The following is a 21,238-nucleotide window of genomic DNA, read 5'->3' on the forward strand; positions in this document are numbered from 1 at the left end:
TATTGTGCACGCACTGAACAATCTACACGCGAAGTGACACACACTATTGCTACGTATTGTGCACACACTGAACAATCTACACGCGAAGTGACACACACTATTGCTACGTATTGTGCACGCACTGAACAATCTACACGCGAAGTGACACACACTATTGCTACGTATTGTGCACGCACTGAACAATCTACACGCGAAGTGACACACACTATTGCTACGTATTGTGCACACACTGAATAATCTACACGCGAAGTGACACACACTATTGCTACGAATTGTGCATACACTGAACAATCTACACGCGAAGTGACACACACTATTGCTACGTATTGTGCATACACTGAATATCTACACGCGAAGTGACACACACTATTGCTACGTATTGTGCATACACTGAATAATCTACACGCGAAGTGACACACTGTTGCTACGTATTGTGCACACACTGAACAATCTACACGCAAAGTGACACACACTATTGCTACGTATTGTGCATACACTGAATAATCTACACGCGGAGTGACACACACTATTGCTACGTATTGTGCATACACTGAACAATCTACACGCGAAGTGACATACACTATTGCTACGTATTGTGCACACACTGAACAATCTACACGCGAAGTGACATACACTATTGCTACGTATTGTGCACGCACTGAACAATCTACACGCGAAGTGACACACACTATTGCTACGTATTGTGCACACACTGAACAATCTACACGCGAAGTGACACACACTATTGCTACGTATTGTGCATACACTGAGTAATCTACACGCGAAGTGACACACACTATTGCTACGTATTGTGCACGCACTGAACAATCTACACGCGAAGTGACACACACTATTGCTACGTATTGTGCACACACTGAACAATCTACACGCGAAGTGACACACACTATTGCTACGTATTGTGCATACACTGAATAATCTACACGCGAAGTGACACACACTATTGCTACGTATTGTGCACGCACTGAACAATCTACACGCGAAGTGACACACACTATTGCTACATATTGTGCACGCACTGAACAATCTACACGCGAAGTGACACACACTATTGCTACGTATTGTGCACACACTGAACAATCTACACGCGAAGTGACACACACTATTGCTACGTATTGTGCACGCACTGAACAATCTACACGCGAAGTGACATACACTATTGCTACGTATTGTGCACACACTGAATAATCTACACGCGAAGTGACACACACTATTGCTACGTATTGTGCACACACTGAATAATCTACACGCGAAGTGACATACACTATTGCTACGTATTGTGCATACACTGAACAATCTACACGCGAAGTGACACACACTATTGCTACGTATTGTGCACACACTGAACAATCTACACGCGAAGTGACACACACTATTGCTACGTATTGTGCATACACTGAACAATCTACACGCGAAGTGACATACACTATTGCTACGTATTGTGCACACACTGAACAATCTACACGCGAAGTGACATACACTATTGCTACGTATTGTGCACACACTGAATAATCTACACGCGAAGTGACACACACTATTGCTACGTATTGTGCACACACTGAATAATCTACACGCGAAGTGACACACACTATTGCTACGTATTGTGCACACACTGAACAATCTACACGCGAAGTGACACACACTATTGCTACGTATTGTGCACGCACTGAGCAATCTACACGCGAAGTGACACACACTATTGCTACGTATTGTGCACACACTGAACAATCTACACGCGAAGTGACACACACTATTGCTACGTATTGTGCATACACTGAATAATCTACACGCGAAGTGACACACACTATTGCTACGTATTGTGCACACACTGAGCAATCTACACGCGAAGTGACACACACTATTGCTACGTATTGTGCACACACTAAACAATCTACACGCGAAGTGACACACTGTTGCTACGTATTGTGCACACACTGAGCAATCTACACGCGAAGTGACACACACTATTGCTACGTATTGTGCACGCACTGAATAATCTACACGCGAAGTGACACACACTATTGCTACGTATTGTGCACACACTGAGCAATCTACACGCGAAGTGACACACACTATTGCTACGTATTGTGCACACACTGAGCAATCTACACGCGAAGTGACACACACTATTGTTACGTATTGTGCACGCACTGAACAATCTACACGCGAAGTGACACACACTATTGCTACGTATTGTGCACACACTGAGCAATCTACACGCGAAGTGACACACACTATTGGTACGTATTGTGCATACACTGAACAATCTACACGCGAAGTGACACACACTATTGCTACGTATTGTGCATACACTGCCTGAGCAATCTACACGCGAAGTGACACACACTATTGCTTCGTATTGTGCACACACTGAACAATCTACACGCGAAGTGACATACACTATTGCTACGTATTGTGCACGCACTGAACAATCTACACGCGAAGTGACACACTATTGGTACGTATTGTGCATACACTGAACAATCTACACGCGAAGTGACACACACTATTGCTACGTATTGTGCATACACTGCCTGAGCAATCTACACGCGAAGTGACACACATCAAGTGCCAAAACAAGCCGTAATTTCATGGTGAACATGAAATCGAATGTGAAGCGATAAAAGCAAAACTTGCGGAGCCTCTGCGCGTATAAATTCGCTTCAGTTAATTGTTACTAACATTCGAACCAATGTTGGTTTAATTTACTAAAACAAAATATTTTAGGTAATCAACAATTTGTATGTGAAATTAAAATTGAAGCTTTATCTTTAAAAGTTTCTTGATAAAACAAATCTTATCGTCTTAAATGTGAAGTCCGTTCCAATACTATTATATACCTTTAAATTATTAAGAAGATGGACCGAGGAAAATTATCTACATTATGTGGAAATATAGAGGATATATCTCACTTTATATTCAGTTGAGATGCATTGCAATGTATAAGAGAAGAACAACTAAAAAAAACAAGATTTAATTTAGCATAATGAGTTAGATGTATAGGAAATATTCTACACCAGTAACAATAATGATAAAATGTTATATATTCTGGGAACTACAATAATACTTTAATGTGTTTTGACAAATTTATTGAAAACGAAATGATCTTAAGTCTGTACAGCTCGCAGACAGATTATAAATGCGGTACAGTGTATGTTAACTTTCCCAGCATGGCCAACCTTTTTAAGCTTAGCGTGAATCGTTTCGGTTTGACGCTTGACGCGCGTGTAAAGTGCTCAGTGTGAACCGGCCTGAAGTGTGTGGATACAGCGAAAGGTGAACAAAATAGTGCAAAATATTAGTTTATTTTAAGAACAAATAGGAAAAACTCTTGCAATTCAAATTTTACTATTTTTCCTTTAAAAGATAAACTATTGACAACATTAACTAGAGAATTTGATCACAGTATAATTATGATAAAGCTAAAATGCATATATTCCAATTATGAAAGTTCAGAAAATTGATGTTAATAAAAATGTAAAATGTATTTAAATGAACTTACATCACACAATTCAACATATTTCTAAAATGTATAGTTCGAAAAAATAATCATTTCAATAAAACGTTATAGAATAATAAATGTTGTAAAATAAGGATGGATAAACCTAGCCACAAATTCTGAAAAGGTCATCAATTATTATAATGCCCTACTATTTATTATAATATCTATTACAAATGATAAATATTAAAAGAATGAATCATACCGGAATTTGAACCAACATCAGCACAACTAGAAAACGATAACTCCACCAATATTATTACCACTTTAAAGACAAACATCTTCTTACGCAATTCAGTACCGTGATGTGCGTAGTAAACTTTATCTCCCAAAGTCATTTCAACGTTTGACATAACATTGTTTCTTTTAGTATTGTTGCAAAAGAGTTTTAAATAATTAAGATAAATCAGTTTACCAGCTGTATTACTTTGCTTAGTGGTTGATATTAATATTTAATTGTTTTTGTTAAGTAATTACATATATAGATTGAAGATAAACAATAATGAATGTGAATTTACTATTTGTATTATTGATTATTTTCTAAGAAAGTGTATAGAAAGGTTTTTTAGAACGAAAGATAAATGAAATTGAAGGTAACATAATTGTTTAAGAATGTTTGCAAGAATTGAACATTCTAAATGAGAAAATGAATATAATGGGAATATAACAGGAGTATTAGACACTGGTAGTGTACTAACCCTTATTTACTTATGTATTTTATGCGTATAATGCATATATATATATGTATATGAAGAGAGGCACACACCAAACCCAAGAGAGAAAAAACTATTTGATTTAGTTTCATACTTAATTAATGGGAAACAAGTTGATGAATGTAAGGTTTAGGTTATAGACGGAGTTTTACTGAATATTAATAAAAAGATAGATCTTTTGGCACATATGGCGTTTCATACGTATACAACTTGACTTGAAACTATTTCAGACAAACATTGAAAGAGCCAACTGGTGGACTTACATAAAAAAAAACAGACTTGGGGCAAGTCTAGTTACACACTTACTATTGACAAAGATCTTATGCCAGATAATAAATTGTACACAATTTTACTTTAATGTTAATTTTGACATCGTAACTTTCATTACCCTATATATAATAACCAGACACGACTTTTGGGGAAAAAAAGCCTGATTCGGAGTCATCTCATTCATAAAGAAAAACACAGTTGTTGTTCAGTGTAGAGTAAAAAGGTAATAATTCAATATATATTGCGTTATCATGATCTTTTAGAGTCAAAGTAACTAGTTATGTCAACAAATAACAGGGTCGAAATTTGGTCATTTTTCGAAAAATGCCCAAAATATTGACTTTTTAAATTTCAATAATTATGCGATAATATCGCTATATATGCGCATATATTGCTTTGCAACAACTTATAGAGCCATAATACACACTTTTGTCGAAAAAGAAAAGGATCGAAATTTTGCCATTTTCTGAAAAAACCCTGTATAAGGATTTTTTCGAAAAATGCCCAAAATATCGACTTTTTAAAATTCAATAATTATGCGATAATATCTCTATATATGCGCATATATTGCTTTGCAACAACTTACAGAGCCATAATATACAGTTTTGTCGAAAAATAAAAGGATCGAAATATTGCCATTTTCTGAAAAAAATCCTGTTCTATAGTACAGGGATTTTTTCGAAAAATGCCCAAAATATTGACTTTTTAAAATTCAATAATTATGCAATAATATCGGTATATATGCGCATATATTGCTTTGCAACAACTTATAGAGCCATAATACACACTTTTGTCGAAAAATAAAAGGGTCGACATTTTTGCCATTTTCTAAAAAAATCCCTGTAGGCCTACTGTCGTACAGGGATTTTTTCGAAAAATGCCCTAAATATCGACTTTTTAAAATTCAACAATTATGCGATAATATCGCTATATATGCGCATATATTGCTTTGCAACAACTTATAGAGCCATAATACACACTTTTGTCGAAAAATAAAAGGGCCGAAATTTTGCCATTTTCTGAAAAAATCCCTGTACTATAGTACAGGGATTTTTTCAAAAAATGCCCAAAATATTGACTTTTTAAATTTCAATAATTATGCGATAATATCGCTATATATGCGCATATATTGCTTTGCAACAACTTATAGAGCCATAATACACACTTTTGTCGAAAAAGAAAAGGATCGAAATTTTGCCATTTTCTGAAAAAACCCTGTTCTATAGTATAAGGATTTTTTCGAAAAATGCCCAAAATATCGACTTTTTAAAATTCAATAATTATGCGATAATATCTCTATATATGCGCATATATTGCTTTGCAACAACTTACAGAGCCATAATACACAGTTTTGTCGAAAAATAAAAGGATCGAAATTTTGCCATTTTCTGAAAAAAACCCTGTTCTATAGTACAGGGATTTTTTCGAAAAATGCCCAAAATATTGACTTTTTAAAATTCAATAATTATGCGATAATATCGCTATATATGCGCATATATTGCTTTGCAACAACTTATAGAGCCATAATACACACTTTTGTCGAAAAATAAAAGGGTCGACATTTTTGCTATTTTCAGAAAAAATCCCTGTACTGTCGTACAGGGATTTTTTCGAAAAATGCCCTAAATATCGACTTTTTAAAATTCAACAATTATGCGATAATATCGCTATATATGCGCATATATTGCTTTGCAACAACTTATAGAGCCATAATACACACTTTTGTCGAAAAATAAAAGGGCCGAAATTTGGCCATTTTCTGAAAAAATCCCTGTACTATAGTACAGGGATTTTTTCGAAAAATGCCCAAAATATTGACTTTAAATTTCAATAATTATGCGATAATATTGCTATATATGCGCATATATTGCTTTGCAACAACTTACAGAGCCATAATACACACTTTTGTCGAAAAAGAAAACGATCGAAATTTTGCCATTTTCTGAAAAAACCCTGTTCTATAGTATAAGGATTTTTTCGAAAAATGCCCAAAATATCGACTTTTTAAAATTCAATAATTATGCGATAATATCTCTATATATGCGCATATATTGCTTTGCAACAACTTATAGAGCCATAATACACAGTTTTGTCGAAAAATAAAAGGATCGAAATTTTGCCATTTTCTGAAAAAAACCCTGTTCTATAGTACAGGGATTTTTTCGAAAAATGCCCAAAATATTGACTTTTTAAAATTCAATAATTATGCGATAATATCGCTATATATGCGCATATATTGCTTTGCAACAACTTATAGAGCCATAATACACACTTTTGTCGAAAAATAAAAGGGTCGACATTTTTGCCATTTTCTGAAAAAATCCCTGTACTGTCGTACAGGGATTTTTTCAAAAAATGCCCAAAATATCGACTTTTTAAAATTCAATAATTATGCGATAATATCGCTATATATGCGCATATATTGCTATGCAACAACTTATAGAGCCATACACACTTTTGTCGAAAAATAAAAGGGTCGAAATTTATCGCATGTCAATTTTTCGAAAATTTCTATACTATAGTAGATAGAATTTTTTTAAATAACATAATATAATATATAAGGCGCATACTACAACAATATTATGGCATAATTTAATTTTTAAATTTCAACCTTTTTGTTTGTTGACATAATTGCTTAATATGACTCCATAAGACAATGATACCTTAATAATATGTGCATATAGTACTATTATATTATCGCTTTTTTCCTTCCAAAGAGGCCTACCTAAAATGTTTAATTGCCAGATTTCGTCAAACAAAATGTAATATTCGTTACAAAAATCGGACAATAACAATAATAAATCCGATATAACTTTGATCTCAGGGCGATATCCGATATAATGTAAAGTAAATCTGATAGCGAACAGAGTAAGTGAATAATACAGTTGTCGCAATACATATTGCGCACTTTAATGTAAATTATGCTAAACATATGTATGCCCAATTAAATTAAATGAGTATGCCACTGTCAAGGCTCTGTTTACACACGGTCACCAATCACGGGCATCAATCAAATCCCCAGTTCACACGCACAAAATTACTGACGTCATTTTACCGGTAACCCTGATTTGCAATACATACTAGGGCTGATCAAAATCGGTTTCCAATCATAATAACCAGATTAAGATTAGTGGACTATTGGTTCACACTAGAGGCGCACAGCAAGCAAGTTAACCAATGACAAGCGACAGTTCGAATAATCCAACGCTTGTGATTGGTCAAATCACTTGCGTTATGTCCTTGTGTTTCATCTTGGGAACCAAGCATGAAGATTGAGATCGCCCTATCACATCGATAATTTCTTACACAGACTGACACGATTGGTTTCTCCCAATAACAACTGTTTAGCGTGAACCATGATTCCATTACAATTTCTAGCGTGAATTAGGACTATAAAAACACCTCTGCTCAATTGTCTTATTCAGAATAAATCAGTAGCCATGTCTACAAAAGATGAAGGCATAACAACATTGTTTGAACATATAGTCTATTGTATAAGTGGTACACATACTTGTATATAAACACGGATAGAGTTCAACATAGCATGCAATACTATTATACTAAACATGTTTATAGTCTTAGTACAGTAATATTATACATTTATAATTATATATTATTATAATAAACAAAAACATATAATAACAAAAATAAAAATATAGGACCGAAGGAAAAATTGATAATTTTCTTTATATATAAGTTTCATAAACAAATAATTGTTTGTAACCCATCTATTGCTCGTTACAAAAAACTGTTAATTAATCTACAATTATGAATCAGTTACTGAATTTACTAATTAATATGGGGTCACTTGGGGTCATATTGAGCACATGTGGTCAGTATTGCAGGTGGCAAAGTATTTGGTTCATGTTTTAAAAACAATGGCAGCAATTAAACAAGAAATATGAAGAATCAGAAATAAATAAAATAAAGATTTTCGGAATTACTTTAAAAAACTGAAAATTTCCTGAATGTGTTTATACTATGACCATAACAAAAAATAACAACTGTATGAGAGACGTTGGCTATTCCTTATTTTATTTACATAAAGTTGAACCCCCCTCCTTTGGGACACCCCTATTTAGGGGACACCCCCAATTAAAGGGACACTTTCTAGGGTCCTATGGTTGTCCCTTTAATATTTTAACTACTATTTCATTTGTTATGAAATATAAATTTATCAAATGTATGTACCTCTTTAATTTTAATTTCATTTTAATATGAAATACAAATTAATTAAATAAATGCATTTATGTTTTAGTTTTACTATTTCATTTATTATGAAATACATATTTGTTACATGTATTCATATTTCCATTTTACAATGTATTGTGTTAGCATCATAGTATAAACACACGAATAATTTGTTGATCTAAACCAACATTTTATATAACAAAATTATATAATATACAATGCAATTCACATCTCCAGATAAAAAATATAAACTCACTTTCTACAGAATTACTAGCATGATCGACAACAGGAGGATTTCTCTCAGATATTTAAACAACTCAATTACAATTTTAATTGTTTACATTAAATTAATTGTAACTCTATCCATATAAAATGATTTAATATATGTTGTTTCAAGATATATTTCCTCTTCTGAAAATTTGTGAGGAAAACAATGATTTTGGGTGACAATTACAATGTTTATAATTCATTGGTAACAAATATTATTAACTAAAAACCATTTTGCTACATCCTGTAAATTATGATATTTCTGATATTTTTAATGTCGCTATGATTAAATATCTTTATATTTTCTTCTTTTTCAGATGAATATGTTTAGTTCTTAAAAGAGCTAATTTGTGTATATATATATATATATATATATATATATATCTTGATTTGTCAGTTAGCTTCACAGACTTCCCTGCAAATATAAAAAAAGTATATTAAAAAATAAATTTATTTCTCACTTTATCAAAATTGAATCAAACATTTATAAAAATAAAGGCATCTACAGCATATAATAATTGGTAAATAATTACTTTAAAAAAATAAAATTGTCAATTTTAATAAAAAAAACTTTGAATTTGTGGCACATACTGGACTGCGGCACTTATTGGACTGTGGCGCTTACTGGACTGTGGCGCTTACTGGACTGTTGCGCTTATTGGACTGTTGCGAATGCTGAACTGTGGCGCTTACTGGACTGCGGCGCTTACTGAACTGAGGCGCTTACTGGACTGCGGCGCTTACTAGACTATGGCGCTTACTAGACTGCGGCGCTTACTGGCATGACTGCTTACTTGTGTGGTGCGTACTGGACTGTGGCGCTTACTAGACTGTGGAGCTTACTGAACTGTGGTGCTTACTGGACTGTGGCGCTTACTGGACTGCGGCGCTTACTGGACTGCGGCGCTTTCTGGACTGTGGCGCTTACTGTACTGTGGCGCTTACTGGACTGTGGCGCTTACTAGACTGTTGCGCTTATTTATGTGGCGCTTTGTGGATTGTGGATAGACTACTTACAAATGGATCTGTATTTTGCTGTGTTGGTGGTCTATGTATTTGCTGTGCTCCTGCTGCATTGTATGCCATACCTGTTCTCATTCCCTAAAATAAAGAAGTAACCCACACTTGTTATATTGATTAGTTATGTCCTGTTCACACTAACACACATTTTTGTCCGCACTGTTTCACATTCAATGTTGTGCCATAGTTTACGCACCATACCCTAGGTCACATGGTCTGCATGGGCAACCTATTACCTAAAAAACCAGCGTAAAGTATGCACAAATTATTATGTCATGAACTAGTTGTGAAATGCGTGTCATTTCCTACAATAACATGCACGGCTGCAGCCATGGTGCGCATCATTGCACAGTTCAGGAATATGCAGCCGCAAATTTTTGCATGCGTTTCATGCAATGTCTCGCACCTTTCCGCAAAATGGCACGTACAGTACAATTCCCATGTCATTGTAATGCATTCAATGCGGGGCAGGACCAATATTTGTGTCAACATAGCTTTATACTTTATAAAATCATTCTTTGTATAAATTTATCTATTTTGTTATATTGAATTGATCCTTAACGACGAACGAAGGGAGGCTTTTAAATCATTTTAACTTTATTTTACAAATACATTTACATGACAAAAGGATCATAGGAAATAAGCTATATATTAATTATTATTATTTTGTTATATTTACAAAACTGTGAATTCAGAAATTATGTAGGAAATGAGACATACCATTTGTTGATTAGGTGCCACAAACTGTCCAGAAAAAGCTCCTGATCTCCAATCAGCTGGCTGACCTCCCTGCAACAACAATGGAACATACCAAATACTAGTAAACTCATTTTGATTAAAAAAACAAACTGAAAGTAATTGTAATAGAAGCACTAGTAGAATATAAAGTAGTTTTTGTGGTAGATGACTTCTCATTTTATTTTACATGATGTTAAATGGTTTAGTAAACATTAACATATTAATTTAAAAATAATTTTTAGTAATATTATCATTATATCATATTGCCTTATAATAATAATAATAATAATAAATAACATTTATAAAGCGCAAGAGACAAAGGTTTCAAAGCGCTGTGTTATCTTATTATTATCTTATATTATTAGTACTGGATTTTCATCTACAAAATGTAAAAAACAAGCAATAGAATATGCTCGAATATTTCACTAAAATCATAGTTATCACTTCTTTGAACTAATATTAACATCAATTTATTTATATTCCATATTACAAGGAAAGATTAAAAGTACAGTAAAAAAAAAAGGATTATTTTCAAGGCTTAACAAATTATTATATTCGATATAAAATTAATATCACACACAATAACTGAAAAAATGATTAAAATAACTCTTTATACACAACATGTGCAGATATTGCTGAGGAATGAGAATAGGTCCATCCCATCCATGCACTATATAGAGGTAATAATTAAAGTAGTTTGCACAGCTGCAAATAATCCATTTCTCAACAAGAGAGGCACACAAATAATACTATTTTAGAAGAATGTTTTCACCCACCCATCCCTGTCACATCAAAGAAATTTAAATATTTGACAACTAAAAACTTTATAAACATTTAAGACCATTAGAAAAGAAATTTAAAAAAAAAGAAAAATAAATTATATTAAAAAAAAAATCATAATTATAGCACAAAAATAAACACACAATTTAATATATGTGCAGTTGATACAATATACCATACAATAAACTAGAAGTTAAAAAACACAAGGAAAAAATAGAAATTGTTGCAAATACATAAAGGTTTAAAAGTGACATGCTAAAATCCTAAAATAAAACCCTTAATGCAAATTTGAACAATAATTTTGAATTATTATTAATATTAATATCATATTCTTGGTTCCTACTTGGATGCAACGCAAGTACGTGAGCACAACATATGTAATTTGACCAATCACGATGTGATGGATCGTCCAAACTGTCGCTTGTGATTGGTCAACTCACTCACATTCTTGCGTTACATCCTAGTGGGAACAGCTTTTAGGCCTAAACCTATACGTTATGATTATTATTTAGGCTTTTTTTTACCTCTATTATGTCATTACATTCCAAACTAACTACCAGATTTATGACACGTTATCATTTGTAATGAAACTTTCTAAAGTTGGTTTAATAATGTTTGGAAGATTTGATTCAACAAACACTTATGATATCTTTAAAAATATAGTCTGTTTTTTTTTTAATATGGAATTGAATAACTTCATTAAAACTGTAAAATGGCCTATTAAAGTTTGATTTTATAAATCCTTATTTTTCATAATTTTCAGGGAAAACTCATCTTTAAATACAGTAAAGTTGTAGCTTAAATTGCAATTTACATTTTTCAAAAGTCAGTTGGTAAAAATAAGAATTTTAATAATATAAATATTGTTTAATTTAGTTTTGTTATTGGTACTGACAAACTTTTCTTAACCGTTAATTCTCCACAGATTTTATTCAATAACGAACGAAGGCTTTTGAATTATTATAATTAGTCCATTGGTTATCTTAACATATCATAATTCATAATTATTATCCTAACAGTATCTTCATTGCAGTACTTTGATTAATATGAATTAACAAACACTTTCCTGGTAGCTGCATAAATTATTTATAGTTGCTTTTAGCGATATGATATACATCCGTTGCTGTAATAGCAATCAAAGCAAGCCAGATCAAGATCTGAACTTTAAATTTCAAACGAAGTCTAGTAGTTTATTTGATAAAAATAAAACAACGTAAATTTGAAAATTAGATTCTCCAGACTGTAATTAAAGACACTATGCCTACGTTTCTTTAACCTAATTTAAGGTTACACACTACACACAAATATTATATGGACCTATTGCGATATTTCTTCATCTTTAAACGGTTAAAAATGTGAAAATAAGTCGATTCTAATAATTTTAGCGGCCGGTTATAAATCCCAACATGCATTGCGCACGGATTGATATTTCCATATTTTTATGCAATGTACCCACTTAGACCGATCAAATGAAAGGGTAACCAAATAAAAGAACCGTAACTTTTCAGCGAAAATACCAGATCTTCTCCAATTTATTTTAACAGATTCTGCCAAAAAAGGAAAGACAATTAATTTAGCAACGGGACGTCAGGACAAGAGAACTTTTGACGCGAGCTACTTAGGTAGTGCATTGTTTACACGTTATAAGTAACTGTAGAATGCTGTGACAAGAAATGACCTGGTTTAATGTTTTTAAAGTTATATATTATTTTTACAAAAAGTCAAAAATTGCAGGTCTAGTGTCTTTAATAGAAACCTCAACAAAATACTGGAAATACAAAACTAAAACCATAAACAGTTGTATAGATATGGTATACAGATATATTGTTTGATTTTTAAAATTTTGTTATTAAATTCTTCTTTATACTGTGTAACCTTTTCAATCAAGGACTGTTCTGTCAGAGGGCACAGTAGCCTACTCACTCACAGTGGCTTTGTGAACTAGTATAGTAGGTAACCTTCTACTCGTCTCGAAAGATGTGGTAGGTTCTTTAAAGTGTACACAAGCATTTTGTGTAGATTGGACCTACAGTTTACAGTCCTTAACCGCACAAGACGACGGGAAGAAATATATAGTTAGTAAATGTAATGAAGGTTTAAAATATTTTCTGCTATTAATTTGATATGTAAGCCAATACAAAGCCTGCATTAAACTATAGAGAATAGAAAACTATTCAGTAATAGAGGTTTTTTTTTTTTTGGGGGGGGGGGGGGCAGAGGTCACACAACACTATGACATAATCTCTAAATGAAGGGGTCTGTACATTATATAAAATATACTAAATGTCTTTGTTGATTTAGTAGCACTGATCTCAATGGATGCATATTACAAATGAAACATATTAAAATATTTATAAGCTAAAATATTATGTATTTTGTATAAATGATATTAGAATATATTATAAGACTAAAACTAATGTTATAAATATGTTTTTTGTAAATTCATATTCAACACCATTATGAAACATGTTAATGTTATTAATAATAATTGATCAAACTGTTATAAAGTATATTAAATGTTCATACAGTACAACCTGTAATAATATGACAACTCCAGGACCGTCATGTTAGCACACATATCGCTCCTAGTTCATTTTAATGGGAAATTATCCCCTAAATAGGGGGTGTTACAAAGATTATTTTAAACCGTTAATGTTACCCTTTATGAGATAGGAGTTCAGTATGCTACCCTTTATGAGATAGGAGTTCAGTATGTTACCCTTTATGAGATAGGAGTTCAGTATGTTACCCTTTATGAGATAGGATTTCAGTATGTTACCCTTTATGAGATAGGAGTTCAGTATGTTACCCTTTATGAGATAGGAGTTCAGTATGTTACCCTTTATGAGATAGGAGTTCAGTATGTTACCCTTTATGAGATAGGAGTTCAGTATGTTACCCTTTATGAGATAGGAGTTCAGTATGTTACCCTTTATGAGATAGGAGTTCAGTATGTTACCTCTTATGAGATAGGAGTTCAGTATGTCACCCTTTATGAGATAGGAGTTCAGTATGTTATACTTTATGGGATAGAGTGCTATACCAAAGCCAGTATAGTGAATTAATTATAAACCAACTACAATACCCAACCAGTTGTCATGATTAAACTACAGTAAATACATTGATGATGATGTGATAGTTTCTATTCTATCTGATTCCATTAATATGAATTCTTCACCGTGACTAATAAAAACTAATAAATCTCGTACATCATGCATGCCGAAAAACACTATAATTTTTCAAAACCCGAAGATGAGTAAGAGGTCCGTATGAAGAGTGGGCATATGTGTGTCTACTTACCGGCTTGGGTGGCTGAGACTGGATTCCCTCCTTTAAGAATGTCAAAGGTAAATAAAACAGGTTTACATGTAAGTGGAACTCATGCAGAATTTGACAAAAAATAACTAACATATGTTTATACGTAGTGATAACAGATGTAAGGTATACTAAATTACAACATAAAGAAAAATAATAATATTGAAACATGCAGTTGTATAGAGTTTATAGTACTGTACATAGAAAATATAATTTGTTAGTGCTAAGTTTAATGTCATGGTTTATTTTATATTTCTATTTATGTGCCTGTGAGAATTTGAATTAAAATTAAAATAAATAAATAAAACTAAATGGTGTGAGTTTCTAGTATGTTGCTACTAATTAAGAAATAATATAATTATTTTTTTTGTTTAGCAATCATTGTATTTGACTACTGTAAATAGTTGCATCCAATAATGTTTTCAGCTTTCTGTGGTGGGGCCTTGTGGAAATAAGTTTATCCAAATGGTATAGTGTGTTTATAGACAATTACAGTGATGATTATCCAAAAATGATAATATTGTTATTTGTAAATAGCCAAATATGGTAATAATGTTGATAATTAAATCCTACTCAGAATTTCACTGAACAAAATACTTTTACAATATTTCTGATTTTTTGTAATGTAAAAATTATAATATTAACACATTGATTTTAAAACCATCAAATGTAACATGCTTATTGACACAAAATGGTACAAAGTACATTGGCTATGAACCATGCTGTTTACTACTGACAATATTGATAATGATTTTAAATGATTATGATGTCATAAATAATAGGAAGGATGATGACAATATAATGATAATATTATTAAGATGATGGAAATATATTGCAAGAATAATGACAATATTGGTGATAATATTAGATGATGATGATGTTATAATGAAATCATGACATTTTAGCTGTAAGGATGATATTAATGGCAAAACAATGTCAATGATGATGATATTTGATGATGATGATGATAAAGATGAAGAGAATGAAAATGGTGATGATGATGGTGACAATGATGACAATACTGATGACACTGTCATTATATTAATGAAAATGACATTAACGATATGATTACAATAATGCTAAGGATGTTGATGATGGGCCTACTGATGATGCGGTTATATAATAAAAGGACTCCCCTATCTTTATATTTTTCTAAATTATCTACAAACATTGTCACACACTAGATTAAAGAGTAAATTAGTTTTCAAACCATAATATTACTGTACCTCCTATGTTAAGCATTGAAAATAGGAAGAAAACAACATTTTGAAAAAACATATTAACAATTCAATAGTAAATGATGTATTGTCGACTGCGTATAATTTCAGCCAATCAACTTTCTTTGACTTATTTCAATCAACCAGCCAATCAACTTTCTTTCATTTGTTTCAAAATTAACTGCCTTGTCTATTTAGCCAATCAACTGTCTACAATGTTATCAACCAATCAACAGTCTATGATTTTGTGTTTCAACCGGCCAATCAACTGTCTTTAACTTTGTCACACAATTAGCTCTTCATACATTTGTCAACCAATCAGCAGTCTATAAACTGTGTCTATCAAACTATAACTTGATTCAATCAAATCAGCCAATCACTTGCCTGTAATTTTGTCAACCAATGAACTGTTTAGGATTTTGTCGGACAACCAACCAACCAATAACAATTCAATACAGTAGGTACAGATACAAAACACTAATTGTCAATCTTAGAACATTGACTTTCATAAATGCTGTAAAACGCTTAACAGTAGTACTAAAATATTCATTGTGCTAGTTGTACGTTCTCTATCAAGTACTGAATCTGGCGTGCTAGATAATCGAACATGTTAATAATTAAAATCTATCTGTATAACCGAATATATGATTCTACAGTAGAATTCAATTACCTTTGAAAACAATCATAGTTGATAGATTTGTAAAACTGAGGTTCAATTCTAATATTTTAGTATATTATTATTTCTTTTATTAAATCTCACTCTTGCATAGATAAAGAAGACCAGACAATTCTGACTTATGAGTGAAAATAGCCAGATACATTTGTATACATTTAAAATAAAACTAATTTAAAACCAAATCATTATTTTTCAATAATTTTAAAAGATTATTGGTGTAATTTTATTTTGTACTCCTAGCATAAATGTAATTAAGGTTTTCTGTTTATTTTATTCTCTCTTAAGTTATTTTAAAATTAGTAATGTATTAAGTTTAACAGGGCCTTGTACAAGAAAAACTTGTGGTGATACAAGCATTTCCCTGTTAAAATAAAGTATTTATTATCGTTATGAAAACTACTGATTTAACACACCTCTTCTGTATCTGACTAAGTTTGGCCTGATATTAGGTTTAGTTTAATCAATTACTTAATTTCTGATTACTTTTTGTTAGATAAATATTTATACAAGTTTAAAAAGTTACAAATTTATACCATAAAATTACATAAAAATATATAAATTGGAGTTTACATTGAGGGTTCTGTTTCTTGACTCAGAACTTAAGTCCTGTCCACACTATCAAAATTGATGTGACAAAAAAATATATATATATGGACACGATGATGTCATATCACTACCATATTTTAGCACACTTTTTTTGTCAAAGTAGTTTTATAGTGTAGACAGAGCTTTAGAGGATGTTGACATTTTACTAGATTCTTAAAGTGAATCGGGTATTGAAATATGAAATGATCTTATATTTATATCTTACCATATATTGTTGTCCTTGTGGCCATGTCGTTGTTGACGTCGTCTGTTGTGGGGCCCAATTAGCGCCACCTGTCTTCATATTCTTGGAAGGGTTTTTGGTCCATTGGTGATCGGCTCTGAAAATTATCAGTAAACATTTATTGTCCCCCAAAAACATGAAAAATGAAGAATAAAACTCAGACTTTGAATAGGTTATTTTGTAGTTTTAATAAGGTTAATCACTTCCATTGGGAAAAAGAACTGAAAAAATGTTTTCACTTGTAAAATAACAAAATAAATAGTTAAATTCAACCAAAAAATTCAGACAATTTGACTATTTTTTGCATTAAATTACATTTTTTTTCTGGTAAATAAATGTTGTTTCGATCCGACTATTATGTGACATTGAAATGGCATATTCTACATATTCTATAAATTCTATACAAAAATGTTAAAAAATTATTTTTTTATGGGGGACAATATATCTCATGATATATATCAATAAATTAGAACATGATGTTTTATTGTTTTATATATTTATTTTTCTAAAATTTATTTTCCAAATATTTTTTCTTATAGTTATACTAGATGTTTCATGAACAAAGATAGAAACGATCACAATGAACCATTAATGAATCATTAATTTTGTCAACCATGAGTCTATCTTTCAATGAAGTATAACTTTTTTGATCAACTAGCCAATAAACTCTCTTTTAAGTTTTGTCCTCTATTTGGCTCTTTACACCTTAGTCAACCAATCAATTGTCTATTTAAATTTTGTCAATCTTTCAATCAACTATCTTTTACTTGTTTCAATCTACCAGCGAATCAACTGTCTATTATTAAGCCAACCAATCAACTGTCTACAATTTTGTCCAACAACCAAATAACCAATCAGATTTAAATCTGTATGTACAAACTTTAATTGTCAATCTCAGTTCTCAATTTCTTATCAATGTTGAGAAACAATTACCACTAAAATATTCATTATTAGTAATTGTTTATGTTTTCCGTGAAATAAGTCGTGCGTCATAATGAAACTAACATTAGATTGATAGAAAGAAATATAGCATAAGTCCTTGTAGACACATTACTTGGATAGGATGAGGAGGTGGTGTGGGAGAGGATGGGGAATACATACAATACATGTTTATTTTATTTTATTTAATTACTAATTTTACATTTTTTTAAATTCTAATTTTTTGTGCATTATTTGATTTTGTTTATCTTTATAAATTCTATTTATTTTAATTTAATTGTTTACAATCAGTGAGAATTGTTATATGTTTATGTCTTATCATATTGCATTTTTGTGAGGGTCCCTAATGATCAGCTTCGGCTGGATGGACCATCCTCGTAAAATATTGTTGAAATAAAACAAAAATAAGTGTAGAGTATACACATTTCTAAGAGGTGTAAATATCTGAATTTGAAATTAAGAGTCAAAGGTCATATATAATTACTTTTTCGGTGTTCCTCCTTTCATATTTAGATTAGTGGCTAGATGTGCCAATGTGCTATCAATATCCTTGCTTGTTCCATTTGAAACAAGATTTTCTGCGGGGGGTGTTGGTTCTATTCTCTTGTTCATCGGCTGCATAACCTCTCCAAGTAATTCAGCTCCGCCTGAAATTTATCAATTTGAAATCATTTTTTATTCTGTTAATTATTATATTAGTTTTCAGACAGGATTCTACTTATTAAAGCAAAGTGCTTGTAATAATAGTAATAATATTCATATATTACACTATAAACTGCAAGCAAACAGGTTTATCTTGGAAACAATAACAACAAGAGAGGGCAGCACATACATAGTACATTAGATTGAGACAAGGAGGATTAAAGATAATCATATACTATTATCTCTAATACACAACGTAAATTGATTTTGCATGCCTGGGAAATTAAACACGCGACAAGATCTTGAAATGGTTAGAAGGTTTTGACAATTATACTGCCCTCACACAGGCTTACCTTGGGTAAATCAAACAAGAGAGGGCAGCAAATAATGCAGTACATTAGATGTAAATAATCTCTATATTTAATGTAAATTGATTTTGCATGCCTGGCAAATTAATAACACATGAACACTTAACATTGGTAATAGAACATTCTGAACACAATCAACACTACATGAACTAAAAATGTTATTACAAATTGTTAAAATTCATCAAAATATAAGATAACATGGCAAAAATTGAAATGTGTATTGGATTCAATGTAAGAAACGATATAATTGCGTAAATACTTTATTTGTCACTCTCATAAAATAACATAAACAATAAAATGTGACAAAAAGACCAAAATAAGTAAGCTTTCGCTACTCGAGTTTTGGCCTTTAAAGTAAAATGCATTTATTTGGCAATACAGTAACATCATTAGTTAAAGTTTTAATTTTTTGTTTAGAATGACCCGTTCTTTGAATTGCTTAAAAACAAAAATCTCATTTTAAAGTTGAACTTGAATTAAAAAAAGTAAAATGTTAGTGAATGAAAATTGTCAATTTGTATTAATATTATGAACTCTTCTCTCAAACAAAAAGGGCAGTGCTTTCGATCTGTTTCTAGAATTTCTGAATGACCTTTTCCTATATCCGCTCTTCAAGTTAGTATCCTAATTCTAGACTGTACCACTACTTCTAGATTGCACCCTTTCTTTGGGTAATAATACCCCATTGCATGAACCTACCTGACGTTTTGGTAGATGCTGTACCAAAGGCTTGATCAAAGTTAGCCCCTACTTGAGTTTGCATGACCCCTAACAATGAATGGCAAAATGAAGGAAAAAATGCACAGTGATACAAAACAATAACAAGCATACGGCACTTACTTGGGGTCAAAGGTCATCTGAAAAATGTTGGACAATCATGCTGGTTTGTGGGTTAATTTCTTATCAATTATAATGAAATGATTACTGCAGTAATTTTGTGCGTTTACTTCAGTAATTATTTCATTACAACTAATTGTAAGTTGACGTTTAGAAATGTTTTCTCTTGGAATTGTTATGTACATAAAAATATTATGTTAATATATACAGGTTATTGACAAGAGGGTTTGGTTCTACAGGTTCCTAAGCATTCTATATTATAACAAAAATAGTAGAAACACAAGATGCCAGGGGTGATTCCAGGGGGATACCAGGGTGCCGTGCACACTGTCGTCATCCCAGGGGAAATTCAAAGGTACCAGGGGGGGGTCATGCACACTGTCATCCCAGGGGAAATTCCAAGGTACCAAGGTGTCACGCACGCTGTCATCCCAGGGGAAATTCCAAGGTACGAGGGTGTCACGCACACTGTCATCTCAGGAGAAATTCCAAGGTACCAGGGGGGTCACGCACACTGTCATCCCAGGGGAAATTCCAAGGTACCAGGGGGTCAGGCATACTGTCATCCCAGGGGAAATTCCAAGGTACCAGGGTGTCACGCACACTGTCATCCCAGGGGAAATTCCAAGGTACCAGGGTGTCACGCACACTGTCATCCCAGGGGAAATTCCAAGGTACCAGGGTGTCACGCACACTGTCATCCAAGGGGAAATTCCAAGGTACCAGGGGTCACGCATACTGTCATCCAAGGGGAAATTCCAAGGTACCAAGGTGTCACGCACACTGTCATCCCAGGGGAAATTCCAAGGTACCAGGGTGTCACGCACACTGTCATCCCAGGGGAAATTCCAAGGTACCAGGGGGGTCACGCATACTGTCATCCAAGGGGAAATTCCAAGGTACCAAGGTGTCACGCACA

General features: G+C 32.4%; 2 protein-coding genes across 2 annotated transcripts in view; both read right to left on the reverse strand.

The window, feature by feature from the left end:
• The window catches only part of LOC144849016 (scavenger receptor cysteine-rich domain-containing protein DMBT1-like), a 113,640-nt gene that overhangs the window by 38,311 nt on the left and 54,091 nt on the right, over positions 1-21,238 (reverse strand). Inside the window, exon 3 of the mRNA XM_078705969.1 lies at positions 1,926-1,934. Coding sequence (XP_078562095.1) covers positions 1,926-1,934 — 9 coding nt within the window. The remainder of the gene's footprint in view (positions 1-1,925; positions 1,935-21,238) is intronic.
• LOC144848286 (phosphatidylinositol-binding clathrin assembly protein-like) overlaps positions 7,486-21,238 on the reverse strand; it is a 37,368-nt gene continuing 23,615 nt past the window's right edge. Inside the window, exons 16-21 of the mRNA XM_078705000.1 lie at positions 18,957-19,119; positions 17,516-17,630; positions 14,797-14,826; positions 10,699-10,767; positions 9,976-10,059; positions 7,486-9,373 (exon numbers count right to left, since the gene is read on the reverse strand). Coding sequence (XP_078561126.1) covers positions 9,362-9,373; positions 9,976-10,059; positions 10,699-10,767; positions 14,797-14,826; positions 17,516-17,630; positions 18,957-19,119 — 473 coding nt within the window. The 3' untranslated portion in view covers positions 7,486-9,361. The remainder of the gene's footprint in view (positions 9,374-9,975; positions 10,060-10,698; positions 10,768-14,796; positions 14,827-17,515; positions 17,631-18,956; positions 19,120-21,238) is intronic.

The sequence above is a fragment of the Antedon bifida genome, chromosome 7 (genome assembly GCF_963402885.1).
Source record: "Antedon bifida chromosome 7, ecAntBifi1.1, whole genome shotgun sequence".
Lineage (NCBI taxonomy): Eukaryota > Metazoa > Echinodermata > Crinoidea > Comatulida > Antedonidae > Antedon > Antedon bifida.